This window comes from Diabrotica virgifera, chromosome 2 (genome assembly GCF_917563875.1).
Source record: "Diabrotica virgifera virgifera chromosome 2, PGI_DIABVI_V3a".
Taxonomy (NCBI): Eukaryota; Metazoa; Arthropoda; class Insecta; order Coleoptera; family Chrysomelidae; genus Diabrotica; species Diabrotica virgifera.
In genome coordinates, this window is record NC_065444.1 from 225083339 (window position 1) to 225110877 (window position 27539).

At 33.4% G+C, this 27539-nt stretch overlaps 1 protein-coding gene across 1 annotated transcript; it reads right to left on the bottom strand.

Moving 5' to 3' along the window:
• Positions 1–688: 688 nt before the first annotated feature.
• LOC114330012 (dentin sialophosphoprotein-like) lies at positions 689–27130 on the bottom strand. The gene is made up of 4 exons (XM_028279304.2): positions 26985–27130; positions 26804–26929; positions 12371–12592; positions 689–5801 (listed from the first exon to the last, which is right to left on the bottom strand). The coding sequence occupies exons 1-4, from the start codon at positions 27023–27025 to the stop codon at positions 5129–5131; spliced, it is 1062 nt and encodes a 353-aa protein (XP_028135105.2). The 5' UTR covers positions 27026–27130; the 3' UTR covers positions 689–5128.
• Positions 27131–27539: the final 409 nt, after the last annotated feature.

The following is a 27539-nucleotide window of genomic DNA, read 5'->3' on the forward strand; positions in this document are numbered from 1 at the left end:
TTTTCTGATAACTCTTTTACAAATTGGTGTTTTTGTAATCTTTAACGCCCACTTCTTGTAAGCGTTTCTGAATTGCTTATTGTGTTTTTGTCTCCTTTTTTCAATATTGTGAAATTATTTGTTTATAAAGGACAATGGGTAATCATTTTTTGGTAAAACATTTTCAAACTCCTGTTTCATTTTCATTGAAAAAAGAGTTTTGGGCTATAAATCAGAATTTGATATCGTCCCGGTAAAACTCAAACCATGGCTATCTGCCTGCAACATCGAGACCGAGCGCGTTGCCTCCTAATTTGGTCAATCACCAACAGTGTCTACACAACAAACAGGTATATAACTTCCTTCTTTTAATTTTTTGAAAACGATTTTGGAAGTGAAATTGGAAATCAAAAACAAATATAAAATGTAATTTTCATTACAACCAATTTGTGGTTTTATTTTAATATAAACATAATATTTACAAGATTTTATATTTTGTCTCGTCTTTCAACGATTTCTGTTGGAGCTTCCTGAATTTTGTCATATTTTCTTCCTAAAGGAACTAAGGTGTCCGTTAGGTAAGTTATCTGAATTAGACTCCATTATAGCTTAGTCTTAATTATTTTTATATTTATACCTAAGTACGTTAATTTTTTTAGGATATGTAATATTGTAGTGTAATAAATCAAAAGTAAAGAAATAAACAATAGCCAAAATAATACTTTATTCGAATTTTATCTACAATATTCATATTTTTTATAATTAAGCTTGTACCAAAAAATTGTTGCTAAAAACTTGTACAGTCTGGTAGTAAAGTTATTAAGACAGGTCTAGTTTTCTGGAATCGATCGTAGTTTTTAATTAGGGAAAATAAATTCTCAGAAAAACAATTAAGGGGCTATCCTAGTGTAAAAGTAGGAAATTCATATACTCTTTTGGGCATTTCTAAAATAAAAAGTACCTACTGTACCAATTATTTTGAAAATTGGCATGAATATTTATTATAAAAAGAAGTATGTATATGTAAAACAATTTTCATAAAAAAATATTTAAAATTTAACGATTTATGTGCCATCTACTGGCACCGCGAAAATAAAAACAGCTCCACTGCTGCAGTGATTGGGACTAATAGAGATCCTGAAACATAAAATTTCAATGTTATTATTGAAATATAAGTTATTTTCTATACCATCAACTAGGGGTTTTTTGATCGGATAAAAAATGTCAATTTGACGGTTTTTGAAACTGAAAATGTTTTAGCTAATTTTAAAACAAATTTTCAACATTTCGTCATTTTTTCAAATTTTAACATTTTTCAAAATGCCTAGTTGTTGGTATAGGAAAGAACATTTCAATAATCACTTTGAAATTTTATGTTTCAGGATCTCTGTTAGTCCCAATCACTGCAGCAGTGGATCTCTTTAATCAACACTCTGGGTAAGGTTCTTGAGCTAATCCTAAAAGAGAGGCTCAATGACTTTCTCGAAAACCACAATATCATACCAAAATTCCAATATGGATTCCAGTCAGGTAGATCTACTAAACATGCATTAATAGATTTCACTACTAAAGTTACTCAAACCATCAACGATGGTTCATTCGCCATAGCCACATTCCTGGATGTGCAGAAGGCTTTCGATCAGGTCTGGCATGACGGGCTTGTTCGGAAACTTCTGGACATCGGGCTACCATTACAATTCACCAAAATTGTACACTCATACCTCCACAACCGAACTGTCAGAGTGAAAATAGGCGATCAAAAGTCCACCCCCTTCACTCCACAAGCTGGAGTTCCCCAGGGTTCAGTCCTAGCACCGCTGTTGTACATCATCTACAACAGCGACATCACTAACCAAAATATCCCAGGTACTCGGCTGTTTCTCTATGCAGACGACACGACTCTGCTCACAACAACCTCTCGATACAACCCAAGACTCCTCTTCAGAAGAGCCCAGGCTCTGTTGGACGGGGTCGGCGAATGGTGTTGTAAGTGGAGAGTCACGCTGAACGCGAACAAAACAACAACAATTGTGTTTCGCGCCCCTTCTGTGTCATATAGAATCATAATTAATGAAGACGACCAATATCCACTGAGACTGTTGGGAGAAAGGCTTGTTGTTAGCCCGACTGCGAACTATTTGGGAGTACTGTTCACCAGGACTCTCAACTGGGACGCAGATCTAAAGGCAACTTTAGATACGGTAAGGAACAGGGCCAGACTTCTCAACCCTCTCTCGGGAAAAATTGGCAAGACACACAAGAAGACTCTCATTCACACTTACAAGACCTTTATTCGACCCGTCATGGAGTACAAATCATGCATCTACTCTCTTTGTGCTAGATCAAAACAAGAGAGGTTGTTGGGGGCAGAACGTAGAATCTTGCGTAGATGCAACTATGAGCACTGGCAATACCCCTCAAACGAAATCCATAACATCTCAAACATCCCCAAAATCACCGAGAGAATAAACTCTCTGAACAGGAACTTCACAATCAAAGTAATCAACGGCCCCCCCCTGCGACCACAAGAATCTCTCAAATGTTCCTGTTCATCTTCCGGCCACGTACTCTGCCGAACGCCCAAACACAAAAAGATTCATTTACCGTCTGCTCTAATGCAAACATGCATTGACGAACTCCCGGCAGAGTACGAAAACATCCTTGAGGCTACTCCGTTAGCCTTCCGTACCCACCTATAACATATCCTCTTCCCTACCCCGAACAGGGAGAAGTTGGTTTTTTGCGGTTTTCCAACTTCATTGCACAATTATACCTGTTCGTCCCAAGAAAATAGCCGCAACTATTTTCTCCACTCGAACGCTCACTGTCCACGCTACGCTCAAAAGCCACCTCCTGACCGCCCACGAGGGACGCAGGTTCGCCTGTCGTTGTACAATGGTTTCTAGGGAGACTGGTCGAGAGCAAAGCACGGACAGTACACGTAAATGTCTATGGAACCAACAACAATCCATCAAAACTTTCTTCTCTGTTGACTTTTAGCCTTCTGGACACCACCGTCCGGCATAACCAAGGAAAAACACCAGGATACGACACTTGCCCCAGTGTGTTTTTCGGACTGTTTGCTTTTACTGCCACACAATACATTCACGACAAACCCTGAAGAGGACAAAATCCTAAACGGGGACGCACATTGAACGCATTTCTTCTTAGCAATTATCTAGATAAGCAAATCAAACAATGTTGGGGCAGCAGTGGAGCTGTTTTTATTTTTACAGTGCCAGTAGATCGCGCATAAATCGTTTAATTTTCAATATTTGTTGATGAAAATTATCTCACATCTACTTATTTTTATAATAAATGCTCATGCAAATTTTCATAACGATTGCTGCAGTACTTTTTATTTTAGAAATTCGCAAAAAAATATATGAATTTCGCACTTTTACACTAGGATAGCCCCTTAAAGCATTAATGTAATCTGAAATATTCCTATAATTAATTCAACGGACCACTGAGTCATAATTATAAAAGATAATTGGTGTTAATAACAATTTTCGATCACTTGTATGGGACAGATTTACAATTTTATACACTAGGGTGGAGCGAAAAATCGAAGTTTCGATTTTTGGAATAGTGCGCAAAAGTTGCCAATTGGTATTACAAAACTAAACTTTATTTGCGGTTTTTCAACAAATGTTCATCTTCTGCTCTCTACCGGGCGTTGAAAAAGTAAAAAAAATACAAACATGATTTTAATTGGAAAGTTAGGCAATAAGTACATTTTGTTATTATAAAAATGATAATTAATTGAAATATGTCATTTTTATTCCTGTACTCACTACCTACCCCTCATTTGATTCAAATTTTGGCATAACTTCGCGCGAATCAATTTTGATGATTTTTTCATGAGAACCGGAAATAATGTTTTTCAAATCCTCTACTTTTAAACTTTGGAGCAATTCGGGCAAGTTATTTTGTTTTGCCAATCAATTAGATCAATATAGTCATCTGCATCAAAATTAATTTGTGGAATAAAAGGTTGGATATTAGATGAATCATTATTGGCCTTAGTTTTTCCATTTAGAATGCGACATAGCTCTCTTATATGGAGGCGATGAACAAAATAGGCATTTCTTTGATTATTACAGGGTCTATAATAATTTTCAAATCTTGCTCTAGACACCGTCTACGTTTTATAAACATGCTTTGCACCATTTACACATGATGAGTATCATTTAATCTGAAACCACAGAAGAGCATAAACCGTGACAATAATTTGGTTCCTTTGGTTCCTTCAGTTCCTTTAATTTTGAGGTTGTATTTTCAGTACTAACATAAAGACGTAGAATGCGATTGCTTTGCATCGAGAATGACTCAACTTTGCAGGGATTCCGTTTAATAAATCCATAGAACTATAGAAATTACGACCAAAATTTGAAACAAATATTTCTGATCGGCACGTAACTCAATGAAATCTACTTTTGGTAAGTCACAGGCAATAATGTTATAGTCTACAACAAATTATTTGATTTCCTATAGTTCCTGCAAAAGCTTTTGGACCTAGAGTTTGACCGTTCTTAGAAAAGATGCCTTAAAGGCAATTCATTAGCGTGAAGCTGGCAGACAAATCTTTGTAAAGGGCGTCCTAGTTTTAATTCTAGTTGAGAAATTGCACCAATTTTTGATCCCGTATTTACTATGATTGCGTCACAGCCTGCTACCACTAGTTCTTCTAGATTATATTTATTTATAACTTTTTTGTGTTAGCGTTGGTAACAATTGCAAGGTCGTATAGCACTGCCGTTGCCACAGCTGCTACAGATCTGTCCGATAGTCCATAGCGGTCATAGACTTTGGCCAAGGTAGGAACTGAAAATAGGAAGAATTAACGGACACTCAATGTATTGTCTAGTATAACGTATTTTTGAAGAACTCATATTATGACACGATCGCCGAAAACCACAAAAATGTTCAATTTTTATGACTAACATTTATTTTTTTTTTTTTTTTTCGTTTTTCAAAGGCCTGTAGAGGGCAGAAGATGTAATTTTATCAAAAGTTGTAATAATACTTTTTTCTTATTGTCGTTATTAAAGGTAACTTTTGGTGGGTATTCCAAATCAATTAGACAATTTTTTTAAAATTATGTGATTATCACTCCACCCTATTATACACATTTACTTTATTCTTATCATTTTTCTTCAACTATACAAACATCCGAATCAGAGTCTTCACTAAAGGAAGAATCAGAAACACTAATTACACTCACTTCTGATGACTCCCTTCTTTGGCGGAAATGTTTATTTTTCTTAGAGGATGTAAAACTATTTTTATTAAGGGATGGCCTTGAGTTATTGTCGGAAGAGTCACTGCTTTGTCGGATCTTTAGTTTTCTTGTGGAGAACGACGTACTGGTTTTCTTTAAAGATGATCGATGATAACATGAACTATCATCTGATGACTCACTACTTCTACGTGTCTTTGTCTTTCTGGATAAAACCGTAGAGCTTTCTTTTTTAGAAGATGAACGCTGATCATTTGAACTCTCATCTGATGAATAGCTAGAACTTCGACACTTGGTATTTTCATGTTTTAACCTTTTAATTTTACTGGTGTTTGTAGAAAGTCCACTAAATTTCCGTTTAATTTCTGAAACAGTAGTTTTTCTACTACTTAAGGCATCTTCAATCTCGTGTTCTGCTACATTTTTCAGTACTGTGCTGTCTTTTAGTTCATTACTAGACGACGCTGAATTGCTTTTGTCCACATTATTAGATAAAATTTCTCTAATTTGTTGAAACGGGGTTTTCTTGCACACAAAAACCCTTTTCTGTTTCTGTTTGATATCATGATTGGAAGGTGTGCTAAAATAAATAAAAATTAATATATCACAGTTTACCTATTATGTATATAATAATAATAAATTGCCTTTATTTAGTCTGTAAAAATTTACAAACACGAGATACATGAGGCGAAGTCTAGCTAGAGCTACTCCACTTAACCTCAAGTTTACAAAGTTAGTTTGAAATAATTTATAATTCGACATAAATAATAATATAATACTAAAATGATAGAAATAGTCATGTGGCTACTAGAAAAATAATATAAAGAAAATAATTTGTGATGTTATGTGATAAATGATAAGAATGATAAATAAAAACAAAAATAATGGTAACAATAACGACAACAATATACTATATAATAATAACGTTACTGTGATTGTAGTAAAAATTTCTTATAATGCTACTTCATGAATTCAAGAGATTTACCTCTTAAATTTATTGTTAAACTATTAAACACTAAAACAGCATTGTAAGTAAACGATCTCTGGAAAATAGCTAGTCTATATCTTGGCAGCATAAGACTATGAGGATATCTCAGATCCAGATTATGAGCCTCTCCACGAAATACTAATTTGTTCCTTAAATAAATAGGATTTGACGACGAAATAATTCGATATATCAAAGAGGCGAGGTGATATTTGTATAAATTATCTATGGTTAACCATTGAAGTTCTTTTATTTTGCATGATACACGATCGTATTTTCTTATGCCAAAGACAAATCTGCAACAATTATTTTGAATTTTTTGCAACCTTAATTTCGTAACTTGATCTAAGCAAGGATAAAAAACCAAGAGCCCATAATTAAGAATTGACATTAGCATAGTTTCACAAAGTAACTTACGCAATTTAAAGTTTAAAATACCTTTACTTCTATACAGTTGACGCATAACTAAATAGCACTTTTTTACTAAAAGGGTGACATGCTCTTGAAATCGTAGCGTACAGTCATATATGACTCCTAAGTTCCTGCCACTATTAACATTTTTTAGAGGTTCATTTTTTATAATTAGTTTTAAGTTATCCTGAACAGTGGCTTTATTAATTTTTTGAACAATATAACAAAGAGTTACATTTTTTGCATTTAGTTTAAGATTATGTCTAGTGGAATAAGTACAAATAGATTCCAAATCCTGATTTATTTTTTGTGACGCTTGATTTACAGAGTTAGGTTCAAAAGAGAAATAAAGTTGTGTATCGTCTGCAAAAGAGTGCAACTTCAAATTATTTAAAGATTTATACAGGTCGGAAATATATATTGAAAAAAGAAGAGGACCAAGAACCGAACCTTGTGGCCCCCCTGAAGTGACAGATGCAAATTCTGATGAATTATTATCGTTTATGACCTTTTGATAACGATTTACCAAATAAAATTTGAAAAACTGTAAGGAGGTATCATCAAATCCAAATTATTTCAATTTAGCACACAGAAGAGTGTGATCAATAGTGTCAAAGGCTTTAGAAAAATCAAGCAAGATGACTGAGGTTGCTTTTCCTTCATCAAATGATCGAAGTAGTCAAAGTCCTGTTAAGTCAAGAAGCAGGTCGTTGTACTAAACTCTTTTCTAAAGCCTGATTGTATACACGTAACTACATTATTTTTAAAAATATAATCGTATATCTGTTTATAAATAACCTTTTCTAAAATTTTTGACAGTCCCGGTAGAATGCTTATTGGGCGAAGATCATTAAGTGATTCAGGTTTATTTGATTTGGGTAGTGGTTTTCCCAAAGCGTATTTCCAAATGTCCGGAAAATAACCTACCTCCAAACAACAATTTATAATGTGCGTAATATAAGGAGCAGTAATGGAAAGGGATAGTTGTAGCATTTTTGCAGAAATATTATCACATCCAACAGCGTCCGATTTTAACCCTAATATTAGTGATTTAATTTCATCAATAGTGGCCATTTTAAACGAGAAAATAATATCTGGGTTGAAAATATTTGACTGATACCATTGGGTTGTCTCAGGACAACAATTTACAGGGCTAAAAACAGATGTAAAATAATTATTTATAGAGATAGGGTCTTTAAGCTCCTGAGGGATCTCTATAACTGGTTTATTTACAATTTTGAATAACCTCATCGCTTTCCAAAAATCTTTTTTATTCGAAGAAGCAGACCGATAATTTAAATAACCACTCTTCTCCAGACGGACTGCGTTAGTAACCGCGTTTCGAAGGCCTTTATAGTAACTATAGTCTAAGACGTTTCTAGTTTTCTTATATTTGGCTAAAGCAGCATTACGAGTTTTCATCATATTCTGTATTGTGGGTGTTAGCCACGGAGCAGGTGGTTTTGTAATTCTTGATTCAACATAGGGAGCATGTTTGTCAAACAGCGAAACTAACATGTCATTGAAAATTCGAATTTTATTATCTATAAAATTTTCGTAGAGTATATTATCCCATGACATTTTTTCCAGATCTGCGTTAAAACAAGATATTGAAAAGTTTTTGTAATTTCTATGTATCTTTAAAAAGTTTGTTTTGTGATTAATATCTAAATCAAATTCACAGTACACTGCTCTATGGTCAGATAGTTCATGATCTAAAACGCCTGAATGTCTAATGAGTTCACTTTTATTTGTATAAATAACATCGAGCAATGTTTGTGAACTGTTAGTTATGCGCGTAGGTTCCGCTACTAATTGAACAAAATTATAAGACTGAAAACAATAATTTATTTGATTATCTACTAGCTGATCAACATTGATATCACCGGTTAAAATAATATTATTAAATTGAGGTACTATGTGAGAAAGGGTATCATCACAATACTGTATAAAATTTAGCATCCTGCACGCCTCAGTTCTATATATAACACCGACTAACAATGTTGTTTTCTGTATTTTCACAGAAATCCACATTTGTTCGATACCTAATGGACAAGGAAGGTCAGCAAGTTCTGACTTTGAAATTATTGAATCACGTACAAAAACAGCGATTCCACCACCTCTTGAACCACGGTCTTTACGAATTATTTTAAAACCCGGAATGTATACACTCTGATCAACCAAGTTTCGGACAGGCAAACAATATCAAAGTTGTGATCATTTACTAGATCAAGGAAAACGTTAAATTTTGGAAACAAAGAACGTGTATTAAAATGAGCTAATTTTAGCTTTTTGTTAGACATACTGAATTCTAGTTTTAAGTTGCTCAATTTTACCTAGTAAATAACCACAAACTGAACTGTTTGCAACATAAGCTGTATCTAAATTAAGTTTGTATCTTAAGTTTAACGTTTTACAATTATTACAACACATAGTCTGACTGGTACAATCTTTCATTTCATGAGATTCAGAACATTTCGGGCATACTAAATTACTAAGACAATTTTTTTCTGGTGATCGGCTTTACAAAATTGACAACATTTTACAATATTGACGTGTTCACTAACATAACATTTGAGCCAGCTTATATACAGAAAACCTCTTTCTATTACCGCTTTGTATAAAGCTGGTGAAACCTCCAACACGACGTTGAAACGCTCCTTAAACTTAACTTTTGTTACTATTTTTATATCATCTTCATTTACGTTGAGTAATAAGGTCTTGCAAAAAACTTGTTTTTTCCAGAGAGGCTGCATTTACGACACGAATCATTAATCTCGGATTTAACTTCTTTGGTTCAGTAACAGAATAAGTATTTCCTAATTGTTTGGTAAGGCACTCTTAATTTTTCTAAAGACATTGCGTTGCTACAGTTAATCAAAACTCCATTTTTCACCAACTTAGTACTATCGACAGTAGCTTTTGTAGAAGAAAGATTAATTTTCGATTTAATATCGCTATCTACCTGTACGTTAGTAATATTTTGGTTCGTTAACCTTACAAGCAAAACAGAATCACAGCCAGTTTTGTTTATTTTCAAGGCACCCGAGTAACTTTTTGCTGGCCTATCACTAATTGGCAAAAATGAACTGGTAGAATTAAAAGGTTGTACTTGAAAATCGTCAGCGGCGTTTTTGATTTAAGCAGATTATTTGTGTATTCCAATTCAGAAACGTACTTATTTAAAACTTCCCTTTCTCGTGACAGACATTCAATCTCCTTCTCCAACACAACTTTTTCACATGATAACTTATCACACATTGGAGCAGAACAATGTCCTTTCTGAAATACAACTTTCGAAATTGCATCAAAACACTTGACGTGCACAACAACATCACAGGTATTACCCAAACATTTAATGTCACTTGTTGAAGTAAATTTAGCACAAAATTTACATTTGTCAGGAGGTTCACTGCTCGAACCGCCTGTCATCGTGGTCGACGATCGAATAAAAATGAATATATACAGGGTGTCCCAAAAGTAGCGGAACGGTCGAATATTTCGCGAAATGAACAACGGATCGAAAAACTGAAAAATACATCAAAAATTTTCAAAAATCAATCGAATACCAAACAAGACCCCCCACTCCACCACCAGGGGTGGAAAGGGGGTCGTATTTAATATCATTCGATAGATTTTTGAAAATTATTGAGTGTATTTTTCAGTTGTTCGATCCGATGTTCATTTCGCGAGATATTCGACAGTTACACCACCCTATATTATTTCTCTATCACGCCATAACTTGAAATCAACTTAACCGAGTTTATTTACCTATATCTTTATTTTAAGTTTTCTAATACAGTGTAGAAGGTTGTTAGAGAAAGAACATTTAAGAAAATTTGGATTAATGGGATTTATTAGAGTTTAATAAAAAACACGGTAAGGTGCAAGTACAAGTAAAGTACAAGGATGGATTGCGGAATGGGACGTTTCGATGCCGCCGGTTCATCGCCGGCCGTTTCGATGCCGCCGGTTCATCGCCAGTCCATTTCATCGCCGTCATATCTCGCATTTCCTAGAATTCCTAATTAGTACTAAAAATAACTAATAATTGTAACTGTCGAAAATTCGGAAATATATCAGATAGCGATTAATTGACTGGCGATGAATCGGCCGGCATCGGCATCGAACTGGCGGCATCGAAACGGCGGCGATGAAACGTCCTAGACCCATGGATTGATATAAAACTACCCTTTGAGAGAAAAAAACAAGTTTTTTGGGATTAAATCGATTTATTTCTCAACCGTTTTGCTCGATACACTTAGTAACACGATGTTCTAATTTTTTTTATTCGGTGACGACTTCATCGTTTGTTGCGAAACGGCATCTTCCGAGCCATTATTTTAGATTTGGAAACAGGAAAAAGTCGCTGGCGGCAAGATCTGGGAAATACGGTGGGTGTTCAACCAATTCATAGCCCAATTTGTATAATTTTGGCATGGCAACGGCCGATCGGTGAGTCGGAGCCGGTGCGTTGTCTTGGAGAAAGAGCATTTGCTGCGTGCCAAACCGGGGCGTTTTCGACGCAATTAGGCTTAGAGGCAGAAAACAGTCGCCATCACTTTGCAGGCCGAATGTGCACTTTTTACCTCCTTCGGCGGGCCTTCGCCGCGTTTGCGCCACTGTTTCTGCTGTTCTTTGGTTTTCCGTGTGTAATAATACACCCAGGTTTAATCAACGGTGATAAATCGGTGAAAAAATCCTTCGGATCGCGTCGTATCATCGCCAAAAGCGTCTCCGAAGTGGTCACACGTTTTCGCATGTGATAGATCATCAGCAAACGCGGCACCCATCGCGCGGATATCTTTTTCATGTCCAAATGATGGTGAATGCTGTTGTGTACGCGTTCGTAGGAAATGTTTAGGGCCTCTACTAACTCGAGGAGCTTAATTCGACGATCTGCCATAATCATGTCATGGACTTTGTTGATCATTTCCGGCGTGGTGACTTCATTTAGCCTTCCGGACGCTCATTATCAAAAACACTCGTAAGCTTTGCACTAAGCTGTAAATTCAGCTTTGCACAATTTTACTGTTGCTAACGAAGGTGCAGCCTCACGCTATACTTCGTCCAGGTCGGCTTTGATTTGCACACTCGTTTTCCGCTTTTTGTGTACGAACTTAATCACTGAACGATACTCTTTTTTTCCATTTTTCCAAAAACACAAAAGTTATTTTCCTTGTGATGGCTGTAAAAACCAAACTAACAGTTTTTTGGCTTAAAATTTTGACAGACTTCATGCCATGAATGGCAAATATCAAAACCGAGAGCAATTCGGTATCAAGTAACGCGCTCTATCAAAGGCTAGTTTTATTTCAATCTATAGTCGTACAAGTCTTATGACCAAGTGCCAAAGTTCACTATTGGGTTCACACACATCTCTTCTAACACTCTTCGGAACTAAGTTGTATGGCATGGGTCCTGCTATATGTGTTGTACCTATCTCCTATATTTACTTAGAGTGGCGGCCTAAAAGACAGCTTACAGGCAAAGTCCAAACCAACTTCTACAAAAGTATTTATACTATTGTCATTCAAGACAATCTGAGCATTATGTACACCATACTTGCTTGCTCATCTATTATCTGCCCCAGAGCCCCCTAGCATACTTCACATTAAGATCCCCTTAAATCACATTCTAACAGTCACACTAACATCATACATAAACTGCTCATATTCCATCACACTGACATTTCGGGACATATCCATAATATGACATAATCCTAATGATATATATAACAACATTTAACTTACCCTATTCTTAATTTATCATCATCTGTCAAATTTAAATCATTTGTACTTTTTTCAGTATCAGCACTTTCTTGATCTTTAGCTTTTACAAATTCTATTCTATCTGACAAAATCTCTTTAATATAATCTATGGCTAATTTTTTCCTCACTGGAATTTTTCTTGGTCTGCATCTCTTATTCTTTTCCTTTTCTTTGGCTATCAATTTTTCTTGGTTGTCTGAAATTCTTAATAAAATGGATTAAGTACAGGTTTGAAACTAAATTCTTAAATGGACTCGTACACCAAAGCAATATCCTATAGAAATCACATATAACATACATTGCGGAAAGATATGCACTGAGTACCCCAATGAAGAAGTACTACGGAGGATGGACACAACCGCAGATTTGGTCAACATTGTGAAGGGCCGTAAGCTGCAGTACATTGGGACATATAATGAAAAATCAAGGCAGATACGACCTACGCCAATGCATTTTGCAAGGTAAAATTGAAGGAAAAAGGGCCACAGGACGAAGAAGAATAATCCTGGCTTGCTAACCTGAGAGCATGGTATAGAAAGACCTCAACACAACTATTACGTGTAGCAACCAACAAAAATGTCATCATAGCCAGAATGATCGACAATGTTCGGAAGGGACAGGCACCCTAAGAAGAAGAATGCACTGAGTATCGCATCTGGTTTTTGGTGGACAATCCTTATCCCTGTTGCGTAGGTGAACGATTTTCCAGGAATCCTAGGTAGTTTAAATGGGTTAAGGGATGTTGAGTGTTTCATGTTGCGTTTGGATATTGCTTTCGTGTACGAGTCCACTAAAATGTATTTACAAGAACTGATTTATTTATTGGCATGAAGGGCTTAGAGTACATGGATCAAAGCGATCCCTTCAAAATGAGTTTCATAAAAGAGTCTAATCTTAGCTTTCATTGCTCAATCAGGATAAAGTAAAGATTCAGATGATGACAGATACTGTGTCTTTAGTGACCATTGTACACTGCAGCCATTTGTACGTTTCTCGAGCAATTTCAGAACTAGTGTATTACACGAAAGTTCCTCTATAACAGCCAGTCATTATCTGCTTTCGAGAGACAGCACTGCCACCAACAAATCAGTGTGAGTGTAAGACATGGCGATGACAAGCAGTGCAATTTCGGTATTGCTATAGTTCTTGCAGTTGTTTATATTTTCAGATAACATCCTTATATCTGCACTACATATTAATTGAGGCCGTGAATGGCCTAGCCTAACTAATAAGAACATTAATTTACATAATCAAAGAAAATGATCAGAAACTAGCAATGTCCGATTATTTTAGTAGTTTGATGTTTACCAAGAATCATTATTTGTCAACATACAATTACTAAAACAATCGGACATTGATAGCTTCTGATCATTTTCTTTGATTATGTAAAGTAATCTTCAAATCAGGCCACTCTGGCTCTCATGGCCTCAATTATCCTTAATATCTATATATTCCTTACTTAACCCATTCTTGGCATGACAAAGGGAAATTACTATCTGCATATATGCAGTTTTGGCTTCCAATGGGTTAATATTCATATAGAATGCATAAAATGTGGATATATGTTTTCTTCTGTTTTTTGTATATAGAAAAAATTAATTTGGTATTAGTGGGATCGGTACTCACCGGAGGGACCGCAGACGTTCGGAAACAATTAGCGTCTCTTTGCAAAGACAATGACGTCGACTTTGCAAAGTAACAAGACACTTACTCAACACACACACTACACATTACTCCCCTGACTTAGTGATAAGTTATACAATTACGTGGCTAAAGGTTCTAGTTCTAAACCAAAGCCAAAATCAGAGAAAAAAAAAATTTGGTATTAGTACCTCTCGAGTGCTCCTATATCTTAGGTATGAGTATACTTAAATAGGTTCTTTAATTCACAATTGTTCAAAAAATTAAATATGTACCCAGTAAAGAAAACAATGCAGATAGGAATACCTGGGCCATGTAATGCGCAATGAACAACGATATGACCTACTTCGGACCATACTTCAAGGTAAAGTGCATGGGAAAAGAGGTCCAGGACGAAGAAGAATATCCTGGCTGCATAACCTGCGAAAATGGTTTAACTTAACCACTACCGGACTTTTCAGGGCAGCAGTCAACAAAGTCAGAATAGCCATGTTAGTGTCCAACATCCGTAACGGATAGGCACCATAAGAAGAAGAAAGAAAACAAAAGAAATATAAAATATTTAAATTACACATTATTCTGTATACAGTGATGAGCGCGCTAATAACCGGAAAAATAGCGCAAAAGATGGAAAACGTATTAAGTTGTGAGATAAAAAGAAATGAAAATAGTAGAGCTGGAAAATTTAGCGATATTAACCTATGAATTTACATTATATTGATTGTTTCCCACCTTTACACGTATCAGAGGAGTATATCAACTAAAACTGTCACTGTGACAGTGGTAGTTGCCAAACTCGTCTGACACGTTTAAAGGTCGGAAACAATCAATATACTGTAAATTTGTAGGTTAATATCGCTAAATTCCCCAGCTCGACTAGTTTCATTTCTTTTTATCTCACAACTTAATACGTTTTCCATCTTTTGTGCTATTTTGCCGGTTATTAGCGCGCTCATCATTAACAGTTTCCAATACTTAACTATAAATCACTAAAATTCAGACTTGTTACTATTTGGAACTGGTGTATCGATATGAACATTCAAATATTCCAGGACCTACAAATTCACTACAAGCATTCTATGAATGGTGTACACTCCAAGACTAAGAAATAAGAGGTAAGCAACAAAAAGAGTGAACTTAATTAATTTAAGGAAAAATGAAAATAATGACATACAGTAACTGCCACGCTACTAGACACACAGAAATATTGAGCTATTATAGTCCTGGGCCCTTCACTTGTTGCAATGTTTATTTTAATGTCTAGTGACGTTTAGTACCTACATCAGAAAATGTATAGAAGCCAAATATTAACATACAGTCCGTCTAATTTACTTACCGTTGCACGTCATTATCTACGTTAGAGATCTAAGTTGACATTGTTGCCCAATTACAAAAAATTCTTGAATTCATTTTAAATCAAATACATCACACAATTTTTGCGGAAGTGGATTATACAGCAAAACAAATTAATATTCAATGTAAATAAATAAAAACTTTAGAAATAGAACACAAGAATTAAGTTATAATCTTACGTTAAAGTACATAATAAAAACAGTAAATATAATGAAACAAATACTTATTGGGACCATGCAAGTTCGGAAAAGCGACACCTGGTTTCTTTGCTCTGCACTTTTATTTGCACTTTTAATTATATTGGCCAATCATATGGTCCTGGTTGCTGGATAATTGTCAAGGCCATAGTCCAAAAAAATAATAAGAAGAAAAAATAAGATTCTGGTTATGTTATTAAAACATAAACAATTGTATGTAGTAAATAAAATTAGTTATTAAAATGCAGTAATGCAAGCAAAATACAATTAATTACATTTACCTTTATATTATAATTGCATATCATATCAATATTGTGGAGCAATATATAATTGTTCTTCTTCATTGACAATAGATATGAAATATACGTCAATTTGACAATTTCAATTGACAATGAATTATTTAAGAAAGTTACAATATTTCTCCGCTATTCTCGCACGATCGTTTCTCCTATCGCCTCCAAGTACTTGCACACCGCGAATAGGGCTTTTCATTCACAGTCATTTGTTTCGAGCTTCTGTCATATGTCATATAATCCGTGTATATTAATATTATACACAGATTATACAATATATGACAGAAGCTCGAAACAAATGACAGTCGATGAAAAGCCCTATAGTAAAGAATATAAACAAATATGAAGTGTCATAACCGCAACTGTCAAATAAATGTTACCAATTTATGCCAAAATATCACGTGCGTTCGATTATAGTTACAGTGTATTCCGAACAAATGTGCTTCATAAAAACGCTTTAAAATCCATTTATACAAATTAAATGAAACATATTATTGTGTATTTCTTTAAGTTGACATTAATAGAAATCTTTAAATATTATTTCTACGCGTATATAATAAAATATGTCTAGTGGCTGTAATGCCAGGGTACTCGGCAAAGTGATTCTAAAAAAGAACACACCTACTGCTTAAATATTTCGTGTTGGTATCATGTGACGTCACGGGCTATGACGCGGATGACGTGCAACGGGAAGTAAATTAGATGGAGTATAGAAAGTTGACAATTAATAGAAAATCCATATTTGACGTTTATAGTTGTCATTTTGTTAAAGTTGTAAAAGTTTTAAAGTATTGTAATATTCTTGGTGTTCGCATAAAGTTATTTTAAAGCAGAGTAACAATACTATTAATTATAGTATTTTTACTACAAAAACGATATTACGTAGGTCAAAATTTTTGACGTAAGAGAACTGTCAAAACATTAGAATGTGCCTTTTCATTATTGCAATGTTTATTATAAACATGACAATAAAGAAAAGTCACATTCTAATGTTTTGACAGTTCTCTTACGTCAAAAATTTTGACCTACGTATTATAGCTTTTGTAGTAAAAATACTATATTAATGTATTTTTTGTATGGAAAAACAATTGAAGCGTTTATTTGAAAAACAACACATGTCCATTTTTCACAAATTCGACTTTATGTATTCTTCTCATAGAATAGTAGTTTCTTTATCCATCTGACACATTCAGTTGTGTAAAAATATCAGATGTTCGGAGTAAACTACAGTATTTCTCATGATCATCTTTCAGTGCGTCACAGTTTTTCGATTTCTTTCTAACGCATTAAATTGTATGTGACAGAAGAAAAAGCACGTCGGTGATTACATTTCGTCGGTGACATTTTTATAACATTTATTCTAGTTATTCTAGTTGTCGATAGATGGCGCCATAATAAAAAAATATTTTTTTTAAATTAGATAATATTACAAATATAATCTGTATAATTTATAAGACTATACAAATCAAAGAAAATACCATTTTATAAATGCAAGAATTACATTTGATTTGTTTTTATTCCAAATTGAAAATAAAATGTGACAACTGTCAGATTTAACTAAAATGTCACGTTAGAATAAATGTCATAAATGTGTATTATCACGGACTTACCCTTTTTCCTATCATTTGTTAAGTCCACTTTACATCAACAATAAATTGAACAAGAAATTGACAAAGTTATTCAAGGTCAAATTTGGCTTATACAAAACACAATTCTACATCCAATTTTGCCGTGAATAAAAAGAAAATTGACAAAATAAAACATATCCAATTGTTCTATTTCATCAAATTCCTTCATTTTCTTTTACAAACATACATTTTGTACTCGTCAAATTTGTCCTTGAATAACTTTGTCAATTTCTTGTTCAATTTATTGTTGATGTAAAGTGGACATTACGCACTGAAAAATGATCATGAAAAGGACAATACATAGAACATTTAGATAGTTTTAGAAAAACAACAGATAGGGTAGTCAAGATAAAACGAAAAGATGCATTGTTTCGGAAAAATTCAAACAAGCTTATATTTTTCTAAAACTTTTTTGTTAGTTTATATACATGTTAAAGTAAAAAGTTCTACTCACAGATTTTGCCACTAATTGTTTATTAATTGTTTAAACAATAACAATTTTTTTGTATAAATAATTTTTTTAAATATTGTTGAATTCATCATTTTACTTTGATCCAATATGTTTATACATATTTTGTTTTTGATTATGCTGAATCCGAATATGGCATTACAATTTGATTATTTCATTCATAGGAGATTCTGACCAATAGAAAGCTACAGACATGCAAATTAAGGTGATAATTTTTGATAATCTCCCGTCGTTAAGCATATTACGTCAGATGCCCTTCGTTGCTACGAAAAAATACATTCAGTGACATTAATGACAAATGTTTTAAAAATTATAAAAGTGATGACTTTCAACCGTCAAATACATATTTATAACAACTGTGTGTTTAATTTCACTAATTGGTACTTACATATATAAATTACAATAAAATTTTGGTTTTGAACAGTTTTATTCATGAAATAATCGCAACAAATTGCACTCGAACTCTAAAATTAATATAGAATTTTTGCCCTCGTGACACTTTGACATAATTTCACTCGCCTTCGGCTCGTGAAATTAAAACTGCCAAAGTGACACTCGGGAAAAATTCAATAATTTTAGAGCTCTTGTGCAATTACTACTGAAAATTCATATACAGAACCTCTTATACAGTATGTCTGCGTAGTAGCAAGGAACCATATGGTAAACTTAATTATCAATTTTACGAACAAAAGTTATTCTTCATAAAATGCTCTGCATAGTCTAAAATCTAAAACTTAATCATCAGATATCAAATTTTATCAATTTTATACGAGGTATGTCAAAAATATGAATTTTCTTAAAGAGTAAAGTACCTTTAAATTCCAGAATATCAAAAATTGTTACTATGAAAAGTTGTTTGGAATCAAAAACTATGTTTTAATATATAATTACACCTTTCTAACTGAACAAAAAAAATTAAATTTTTCTCAAATTATGGATATCCCTCATTTTATTTCGATTATGATAACCATTTTATTATCAATTTTACGAAAAAAGGTTATTCTTAATAAAATACTCTATCTGGTTTAAAGTCTAAGATACATCATCATCATCAATGGTGCTACAGCCCTATAAAAGAGCCTCGACCTTCCTAAGTCTATTACGCCAGTCAGTCCTATCCATTGCGAACCGTTGTCAGTTTGCTGTGCCTATTTTTCTCCCATCCTCATCTACAACACCCTTCCATCTGAGTTTTGGCCTACCCCTATTTTTACTTCCCACAGGTTGTGACATAAGGATTCTTCTAGGAGGGTTGTTCTGCTGTGATCTTGCTAGATATCCTGCCCATCTTAGTCTTCCTATTCTCATAAGAGACACTACGTCTTTACCACCAAATTTTTGTTTATATCTGTGGTATACCTCGTCCTCGTAGTTGTACCTCCTCCAAACACCATTTTCACAGATACCACCGAATGTTCCTCTCAGGATCCTTCGTTCAAATATAAGCAGAAGGTTTTCATCTGCCTTGGAGATAGTCCATGCCTCCGATCCATTCGTCAACACTGGTTGTATAAGGGTTTTGTATATGGTTATTGTTTTTCGGCTTAAGTTTCTGCTTCTCATATGTCTACTCAGTCCAAAATAGCATTTGTTTGCTAGGATTATCCTTCGCTTGATTTCTTCCGTCATGACGTTCTCCTTGGTGATCAGTGACCCTAAGTATGTGAATTTGTCCACCACTTCAAAGATAGAGTTATCAACCATGAATTGGTGACCAATGTTTCTGGCTCTATTGTTGGGTGTTTTATCATCATCTTAGTTTTCTCCTCGTTTACTTCCAGGTCCATATTTTTGAGGCATTTGAGAAGGTGGTATACATTTCTTCTAGCTTGCATATTGTGCGGGCAACTAGGTCCACGTCATCTGCATATGCCAAAATTTTGGGATGATTTATTAAAAATAATTCCTCGGTTGTCTATTCAGACATTTCTGACTGCCTTTTCCAGAGCTATGTTGAAGAGGAGACACGCCAGCGCATCTCCCTTTTGCAGTCCAACATGTGTTTCAAACGCCTGTGATTGTTTGCCCTGTATTTCGACTATGCAAACAACTTTACGCATTGTAGCTTTAACCAATCTTATTAGTTTATCAGGGATGTGGAATTCATCCATGGCTTCATACAATTTATTTCTTAGTACACTATCATAGGCCGATTTAAAATCTACGAAAAGATGGTATGTGTCGATATTGAATTCATTAGTTTTTTCCAGTATTTGCCTTAGCACAAAGATCTGGTCTGTTGTTGATCTACTTTGATATTCTCCAAGAAGCTCCTCTGAATGTGCACTTAGGCGACTATATAAGATACTCGAAAATATTTTGTAGGCTGTATTAAGGAGGGTTATTCCCCTATAGTTTCTACATTCCAATTGATAACCCTTTTTGTGTAGTGGGCAAACGATTCCAATACACCACTCTTCCGGGATTTGTTCCTCATTCCAGGCTCTCAGTATTATTTTATATATTTGATTAGCCAGAGTAGCACCTCCATATTTAATAAGTTCCGCGGATATACCATCTTACTGTCTAAGATACAACCATCAGATATCAAACTTTTTCAATTTTATACGAGGTATGTAAAAAAAATGAATTTTGCTTAACAGTTAAGTGCCTCTATAGTTCACAATATTTCAATTAAAAGGATAATTAAATACTGAAACATATTTTTTAATTCCACACAACTTTTCTTAAGGTGATACAGTAGCGATCAACAGGTAGCCAAAACGCGTTCCAATATTGCAGCTGTAATTTTGAATATATTTTCGAGATATTTGGCACACATATTCGTAATATAATAAAGAATGGCGGTACAGAGCCCAATTTGAAAAATATATTAATATGTGGAAATTACTCTGTAATTAAATACAATATTAAAAAAACGAGCCTGTACCGCCATTAAGATGAACAAAAAAATACACTTTCTTCAAATAAACTTTTTTATCCGATGCCTAGATTTTGTGTCATTTTGGAACTACTAATGAAATAAAAAATTTTAGTAGTTCCAAAATGACACAAAATCTAGGCATCGGATAAAAAAGTTTATTTGAAGAAAGTGTATTTTTTTGTTCTTCTTAATGGCGGTACAGGCTCGTTTTTTTAATATTGTATTTAATTACAGAGTAATTTCCACATATTAATATATTTTTCAAATTGGGCTCTGTACCGCCATTCTTTATTATATTACGAATATGTGTGCCAAATATCTCGAAAAAATATTCAAAATTACAGCCGCAATCTTGGAACGCGTTTTCGCTACCTGTTGATGGCTACTGTTTCCTCTTAAGGAGGGGTATGCTTTGAAATCAACATATCAAGCACATTTTTGTGAATTTTTTTCGAAAATATGGTAGAATTATTTTATTTTTAAATTAAATAAACACATTAAGTACAATTCAAAGAATATTTAAGAAAAAATTCAATGCAAAATATTGAAAAATAAGCCATTGGCGACAAACTTTGACAGGCAGCTAAAAAAAATGGATTTTGCGGTGGACATCAGAACTCATCACTGGATTATACGAAACAAAAAATTCAAAAAGATTTTATTAGCTTATGAGTTTCACGAGGTAACAACGTCGAGTTTTTTTATTTTTAATGATTTTTGAATTTTTGGTATCACTCAAAAGTCAAAAATACGAAATTTTTGATAAAAATTTTGTGAAAACCTACAGATTTAATATTGTTGAACAAAAAATAAGCAAAAAAAGAAAAATATCTCGACGTTGTTACCTCACGAAATGTCTAAAGAAAATCTGTGCAAAATATCAGGTAGATCGGCCGAGTAGTTTTTCAGTTACAATGTCCACCGCATTTGAAAAAGCAGTTTTGAGAAAAATGCGTTTAAAGTTTTGACAACTGAATCTTCATCTTCTTATTTGTCTGCCAAATCGTAAAGTGATGAACATTGGAATATGTTTTTTAAATTGGGGAGTAATCTACAAAAGAGAAGGCGAACAGTTGTTTAACGTTTCTCACTACGCTCCGGCGTGCTGGCGCCAAGCCGCGGCAAAGCGAGTCGAAGGTAGGGATATTCAACACCCTGTATCTCTGGTAATTTTACTCCGATTATTTTGAAATTATCAGAGAGTATTCTTGAAAGTATGCACTTTTATTTGAAATAATAAAAAAATTTAAATATTTCAAACCATACCCCCTCCTTAATAACAATTTTCGATATTATGAAATATAAAGGTACTTTACTCTTCAGTGAAATTCATATTTTTTGACATACCTCGTATAAAGTTAATCAAATTTGATACTTCATGATGGTTGAATCGTAGATTATATACGATGCAGAGTATTTTATAAAGAATAACTTTTTTTCGTAAAACTGATAATAAAAAAGTTATCAATAGGTTCCAAGTTACGCAGACATACTGTGTATAAGAGTTAAAAAAAATGTTTTTTGTTGAACATTTATTATTGTTGAAGCTTATTATTAAATGTATATATTTTATGTGAGTTTTACAGAAAAAAGTTTTGATCACTTTGTATACACATTTTTTTAGCTGTAATTTTCAGTTTATGTATTATATTTTTTTTATCTTTCTTAATTTTCTGAAAAAAAAATAGTTTATTTCATTTGTAAAATAAAATAATTTAGTGAATTTTAAAGATTACATTCTAAGCTTTAAAAAAGCACCTATAAAATTGTAATAAATCTGTCCAAACTTGAGTAATACCGTCTTAAATTGGTGATAATTCTGTAAAACTACAAAGTTTTCAAAAATTACATTTTCTGAGATGTCGTGTATCATTTGAATTAAATTTTTGAGATTTTTTTTGAATGAAACATTGTTTAGTAAGATGTTCAAAAGGTAAGTTGTGCAAATTTCAGAGTTTTATAAGAAAAATTGTATTAGTTACACATTTCTAAATCATTTTTAAACAAAATTCATGTAAGTCTCACTTTCCGCCCACGCCGTACTTATGACGATACATTTTATTTCTTTTTATTATAATTATATAATATATAATTATAATTATATTATAACCATAAGATAGCTTAATTGCTCTTCTTCCATGTCCAATTTGTAAAATTTTATTCGATCCATTAGTTAAAGAATTACATTAAAATAACTCAACAGTGCATTTTGCCGAACTCTAGTTTACAGTGGGGCAATGTTTGTGTGAAGGATGACTTTAGCGTTATAAATAAAAAATTATAGAAGCTACAGATTTAATTTTAGAAAAATCTTTATATAAGATTTTTTTTGTACAATTTTCTGAATTTTTCAATAGTAAAGTCAGTTTTTTTCTAAAATTTATATTTTCGAAGTTATTTAAAAAAACTTTTAATTTTGCAGTTCATTTGTTTAATTAAAAATGGTGCACTCACTTCTCGAGTAGAACTTTTTGATGTTTTGTTTATTAAACATTTCTTAACGAAATTACAAAAAGTTCTATCCGTAAATTGCTACATTAGTAAGGCTACTCGGATTGATCTGAAATTTGCACAGTATATTCTTGGCTACTTTTTATTCACTTTACATTCTATACATTTTTTCGCGCTGAGCTATAGTTTTTCTGTATTTCTCATTCAAAAACTGATATTTTGACATCCATTTCAAACCGAATCCGCCATTTTAATTGCTGTCATCGACGTGCGTGTGCGTATTGCATACTTTTTTGAAGCAATGTTGCCACATCTTTCAAAATTATTATACATAATACAAAATACATAATAATATCAGCTTGTTGTTTTACGTAATATTGAAGTCGTTACTGGAGAAAACATTGAAATATAGAAGTTGATATTGGCCAAAACATTAATAACCTATATTTGAGAATAAACTTTCATTATTTATGAGTTCTTTTTAATAAATAAAACAGAACATTCAACTTTAATGATGAATATTATTTACTCCGTAATTTTAATAATACTTCAAATTTAAATTCAATTATTTATTTACACCCCAAAAAAATAAATCATATGTACTGCTGTTGTTAATATTTAAATTCAACATAATAATTATGTAATCCCAAAAAACAACACATAATAATAGGTAACTTTGATTAAAATTGAAGTTTAATATTTACTCTGAAAAACAAAAATGTACATTTGGCAACATTGAACATGATCAGAATATGGTATATTGTGCGCAAACGCGCGCGCTGGACTTCTTTTCCAAACAATTAATTTTTGGCCATTTTACAGTATTGTTTATTTTTGTATAATTTAATGCGAAAATCATGAATGGTATTTATTAATTTGTTTAGGTATGTTATAATAACTAAAGCTATTTCGTACTTTGATAGCATTTTAATCTGGTTAATTTTCAATTTTCTAAATTTTATAATTTTTTTTTCAATGGTTTTAAACATTTTTATACTTTTTGTATGTTCCGTAATAAAAAACACGAAAATTTTGCCTTTTTTTCAATTTTTAGGCTAAGTCTAAAAAAATAGGCATTTTTAGGGATCCTTACTAATGTAAACATTTACCGTTCTATCTTGTTTGATTTTTTCCAAAGTGAAAATCTATATGCACTCCCCTAAGATGTCTCGGAAGTTTTTCTTGATTTGCCAAAATTTTAACTTTTGGACAAGTGTTGGTTTTTAAATAAACGCTTCAATTATTTTGAATAGTTTATTGACAGTAACATGACAGATGAAAGTCACATCTGAGAACTGACCGGATTAGCCCATAAGCATAGCAATTGGGTACCTACCTACCCATGTGTCTAGTAGTGTGGTGCTTACTGTATACATGAAAACATGTCAAAGGTAATATCGTGGGCTTAACTCACTAAGTCAAAATTGACATGTTTTGAGATCTTTACATATTTTACAAAGGCCCGGTCTTCTCACCTCAGGATAACTAGTTATCGGTAAGTTTATCTGACAGATTAGCTTGTAATGTGTCAGATAACTTCCTGTAACTAGTTATCCAGAGGTGAAAAGACCGGGCCTTAGTAAAATCAGAGCCGGCCCGAGGGCCGTGCGAGCCGTGCGCCCGCACAGGGCGCCAAGGGTTTGGGGCGAATTTCCTTCCACCCCAAAAAAAATTAAAATGCGATAAATTATTAAATTATGTAAATTCTTTAAGCCAATTATTCATTCATTTATAATGAATTAGTAATATTTCAGAAAACCTTAGTAAGTTTTAATTTTTTACAGACAAATAATTTCTATGTTCAGAATCATCCAGGAGGTCTACAATTTCTTCGCAGGATTACCACATCGTTGGGATGTTCTGAAACAACACGTAACAAACTTGACCCTGAAACCTTTGAGTGAGACTAGGTGGGAGAGTCGAATTAATGTGGTTGTGCCACTGATATATCAGCTTGGGGAAGTCTATGACGCGCTTTTTGAATGTAGTCAAGACCAAAAAAGGTTAGACGGATATGCAAGAAATACAGCTACAAGTTTGGCCAAAAAGTTGAAAGATTTCCGATTCATCTGCTGCTTAGTAACGTGGCATATGATTTTGTTTAAGATAAACCTCATATGCAAGAAACTTCAAGAGGTTAACATGGACATAGCAAACTCTCTTGCTTTGATTTCTTCAACGAAGCAATTTTTTCAAGAAACAAGGAGTTGTGCAAGATTCAACAGAATATTAGTCGATTGTTGACCCAGCATTCCCTAAAGAAAGTAACTGTGGCCGAGAAAAAAGAAGAAAATGATTTCTTATGAATCAAGTGATGAAACAGTTCTTGATCCTGAGATCGTGTTCAAAACTAAATTCTTCTACGCGGTCTGGGATCAGTGTATTTCTTCTCTAGGAGACAGATTTGAGCAGCTTCAAAACTATCACCAACTGTTTGGGTTTCTACATTCAAAGACCACAAGTGATAACAAAACCTTATTAACATGCTGCAAGGACCTACACATTGCTCTCACTAATGGCCAGCACAGTGACAATGATAGTCTTCAACTATATTCTGAATTGAAACTTGTCAAAAACATGATTCAGAATGTCAAAAAAGAAGATAAAGGCAAAATCAAAGGCCCATTTGACATGTTGAGTTTGAGCTACTTAGCAGACAACGGATTTGTGGAGAACTTTCCTAACCTGTGTGTAGCACTGCGAATCCTTCTTACTTTCCCAGTGTCTGTCGCGAGAGGAGAAATAAGGAGTTTCTCCAAGTTAAAAATAGTAAAAAATTATCTGAGGTCTTCCATGTCGCAAGACAGATTGGTGTGACTAGCTTTGATTTCAATTGAGTTTGCAGTGCTCGATGCAATATTGATGTTAATGCAATTGTAAATCAGTTTTCCCAGAGAAAATCTAGAAAAGTTAACTTTGTTCAATTAGCCTATAACATAAAAACACAATGTCATGTCTCATTGCCTTACAAGGCCTACCACTTTATGTCCAAAGCTCAACATTGTTATTTTCAAGTTTAATTCATTTTAAAGCTTAATTCTTATTAATTTAAAACTATTTTTTCACTGATAAATAACCATAGTTATTAAATTTGTATAACCATTTTCGAAACTGTATTCAGGACTTGTAAATAAAATCTAATTGTGTATAACTTGTCAACTTAAGTTCAAATAAAACATGATACTTACAACCTTACTTTTACAACCATGATTTTACTATAAAGCTGAACTTTTGAATTGCCCCCTCGGAGAGGGGGGGCGCCAAAATAGTAATTCGCACGGGTGAAATATTACCCAGGGGCCGGCTCTGAGTAAAATATGTGAAGATTTCAAAACATGTAAAGTTTGACTTAGTGAGTTGTTGCACGAAGCCCACGATATGAGGAAACTAAGAATACTATCTAATCTAGAATACTAGGAACATAAATAAACACAAGTGAGGAGGAAAATACTTAGCACAATGAGCTTACAAAACTAACTTCATGTATTAAAGTAGTTACCTATTATTAGAGGATACCAAATTTGAGACAGTTCGTTGAAAAAAATTTAAATTTGGTCTAACTCTTGGCTTTTCAATCTCTCCTTCCCTTACTTTGCTATCCTTAATAAGGGCACTAATGACTTCACTAAAAAATTGTAAAATTAATATTTTGCTTTTTATACAAACTCCTTACTGCTTACTCATCTGTTATTAAAGATTTATAATAGTCTAATCCCTCCATATTATCAATTATTAAATTAAATAAGCTTTGAACGTATAATAATATTAAATCACCAATAATTACAATATTTATGTTTATATTTATAACAATTGATTAATGTCAAATTTACGTCAATGTCAGCTGACAAGGTGGATAAATTGAAATACAGGACCGAATTTGAAAAAATTTTGTAGGTAACCTTATTCAGATTATTTAAGACAGAGGTCGGCAACGTTTTTAATGTAAAGAGTGAAATACTAAATTAAAAATTCATGGCGGGCGCCAACTATTTTTTGACCTAATAAATATATAAATATAAACGTATAAAAAAATACGCTTTGAATTTCTTGTGTAAATTAACAATAGTTTAAGGGCGCACTAACATTTATTGAAGGGCGCATTGGCGCCCGCGGGCGCCGCGTTGCCGACCTCTGATTTAAGATGTGGATACTTTAATCATTTAAGTTAAGCATCGTTTACGATCACATAATTTATTCCTGTCTTCTCCATGAAGATTATTATAGTACTTTGCAGT

What these genes read in the sequence shown, in the direction of transcription:
- LOC114330012 (XM_028279304.2), bottom strand. Translation starts at nt 27,025, where the DNA reads ATGGAGGGATTAGACTATTATAAATCTTTAATAACAGATGA. An exon ending in TTGGTATCCTCTAATAATAG is followed by an intron (nt 12,593 to 26,803) that starts GTAACTACTTTA and finishes CATTTTATTAAG; the next exon opens with AATTTCAGACAACCAAGAAA. An exon ending in GATGATAAATTAAGAATAGG is followed by an intron (nt 5,802 to 12,370) that starts GTAAGTTAAATG and finishes TATTTATTTTAG; the next exon opens with CACACCTTCCAATCATGATA.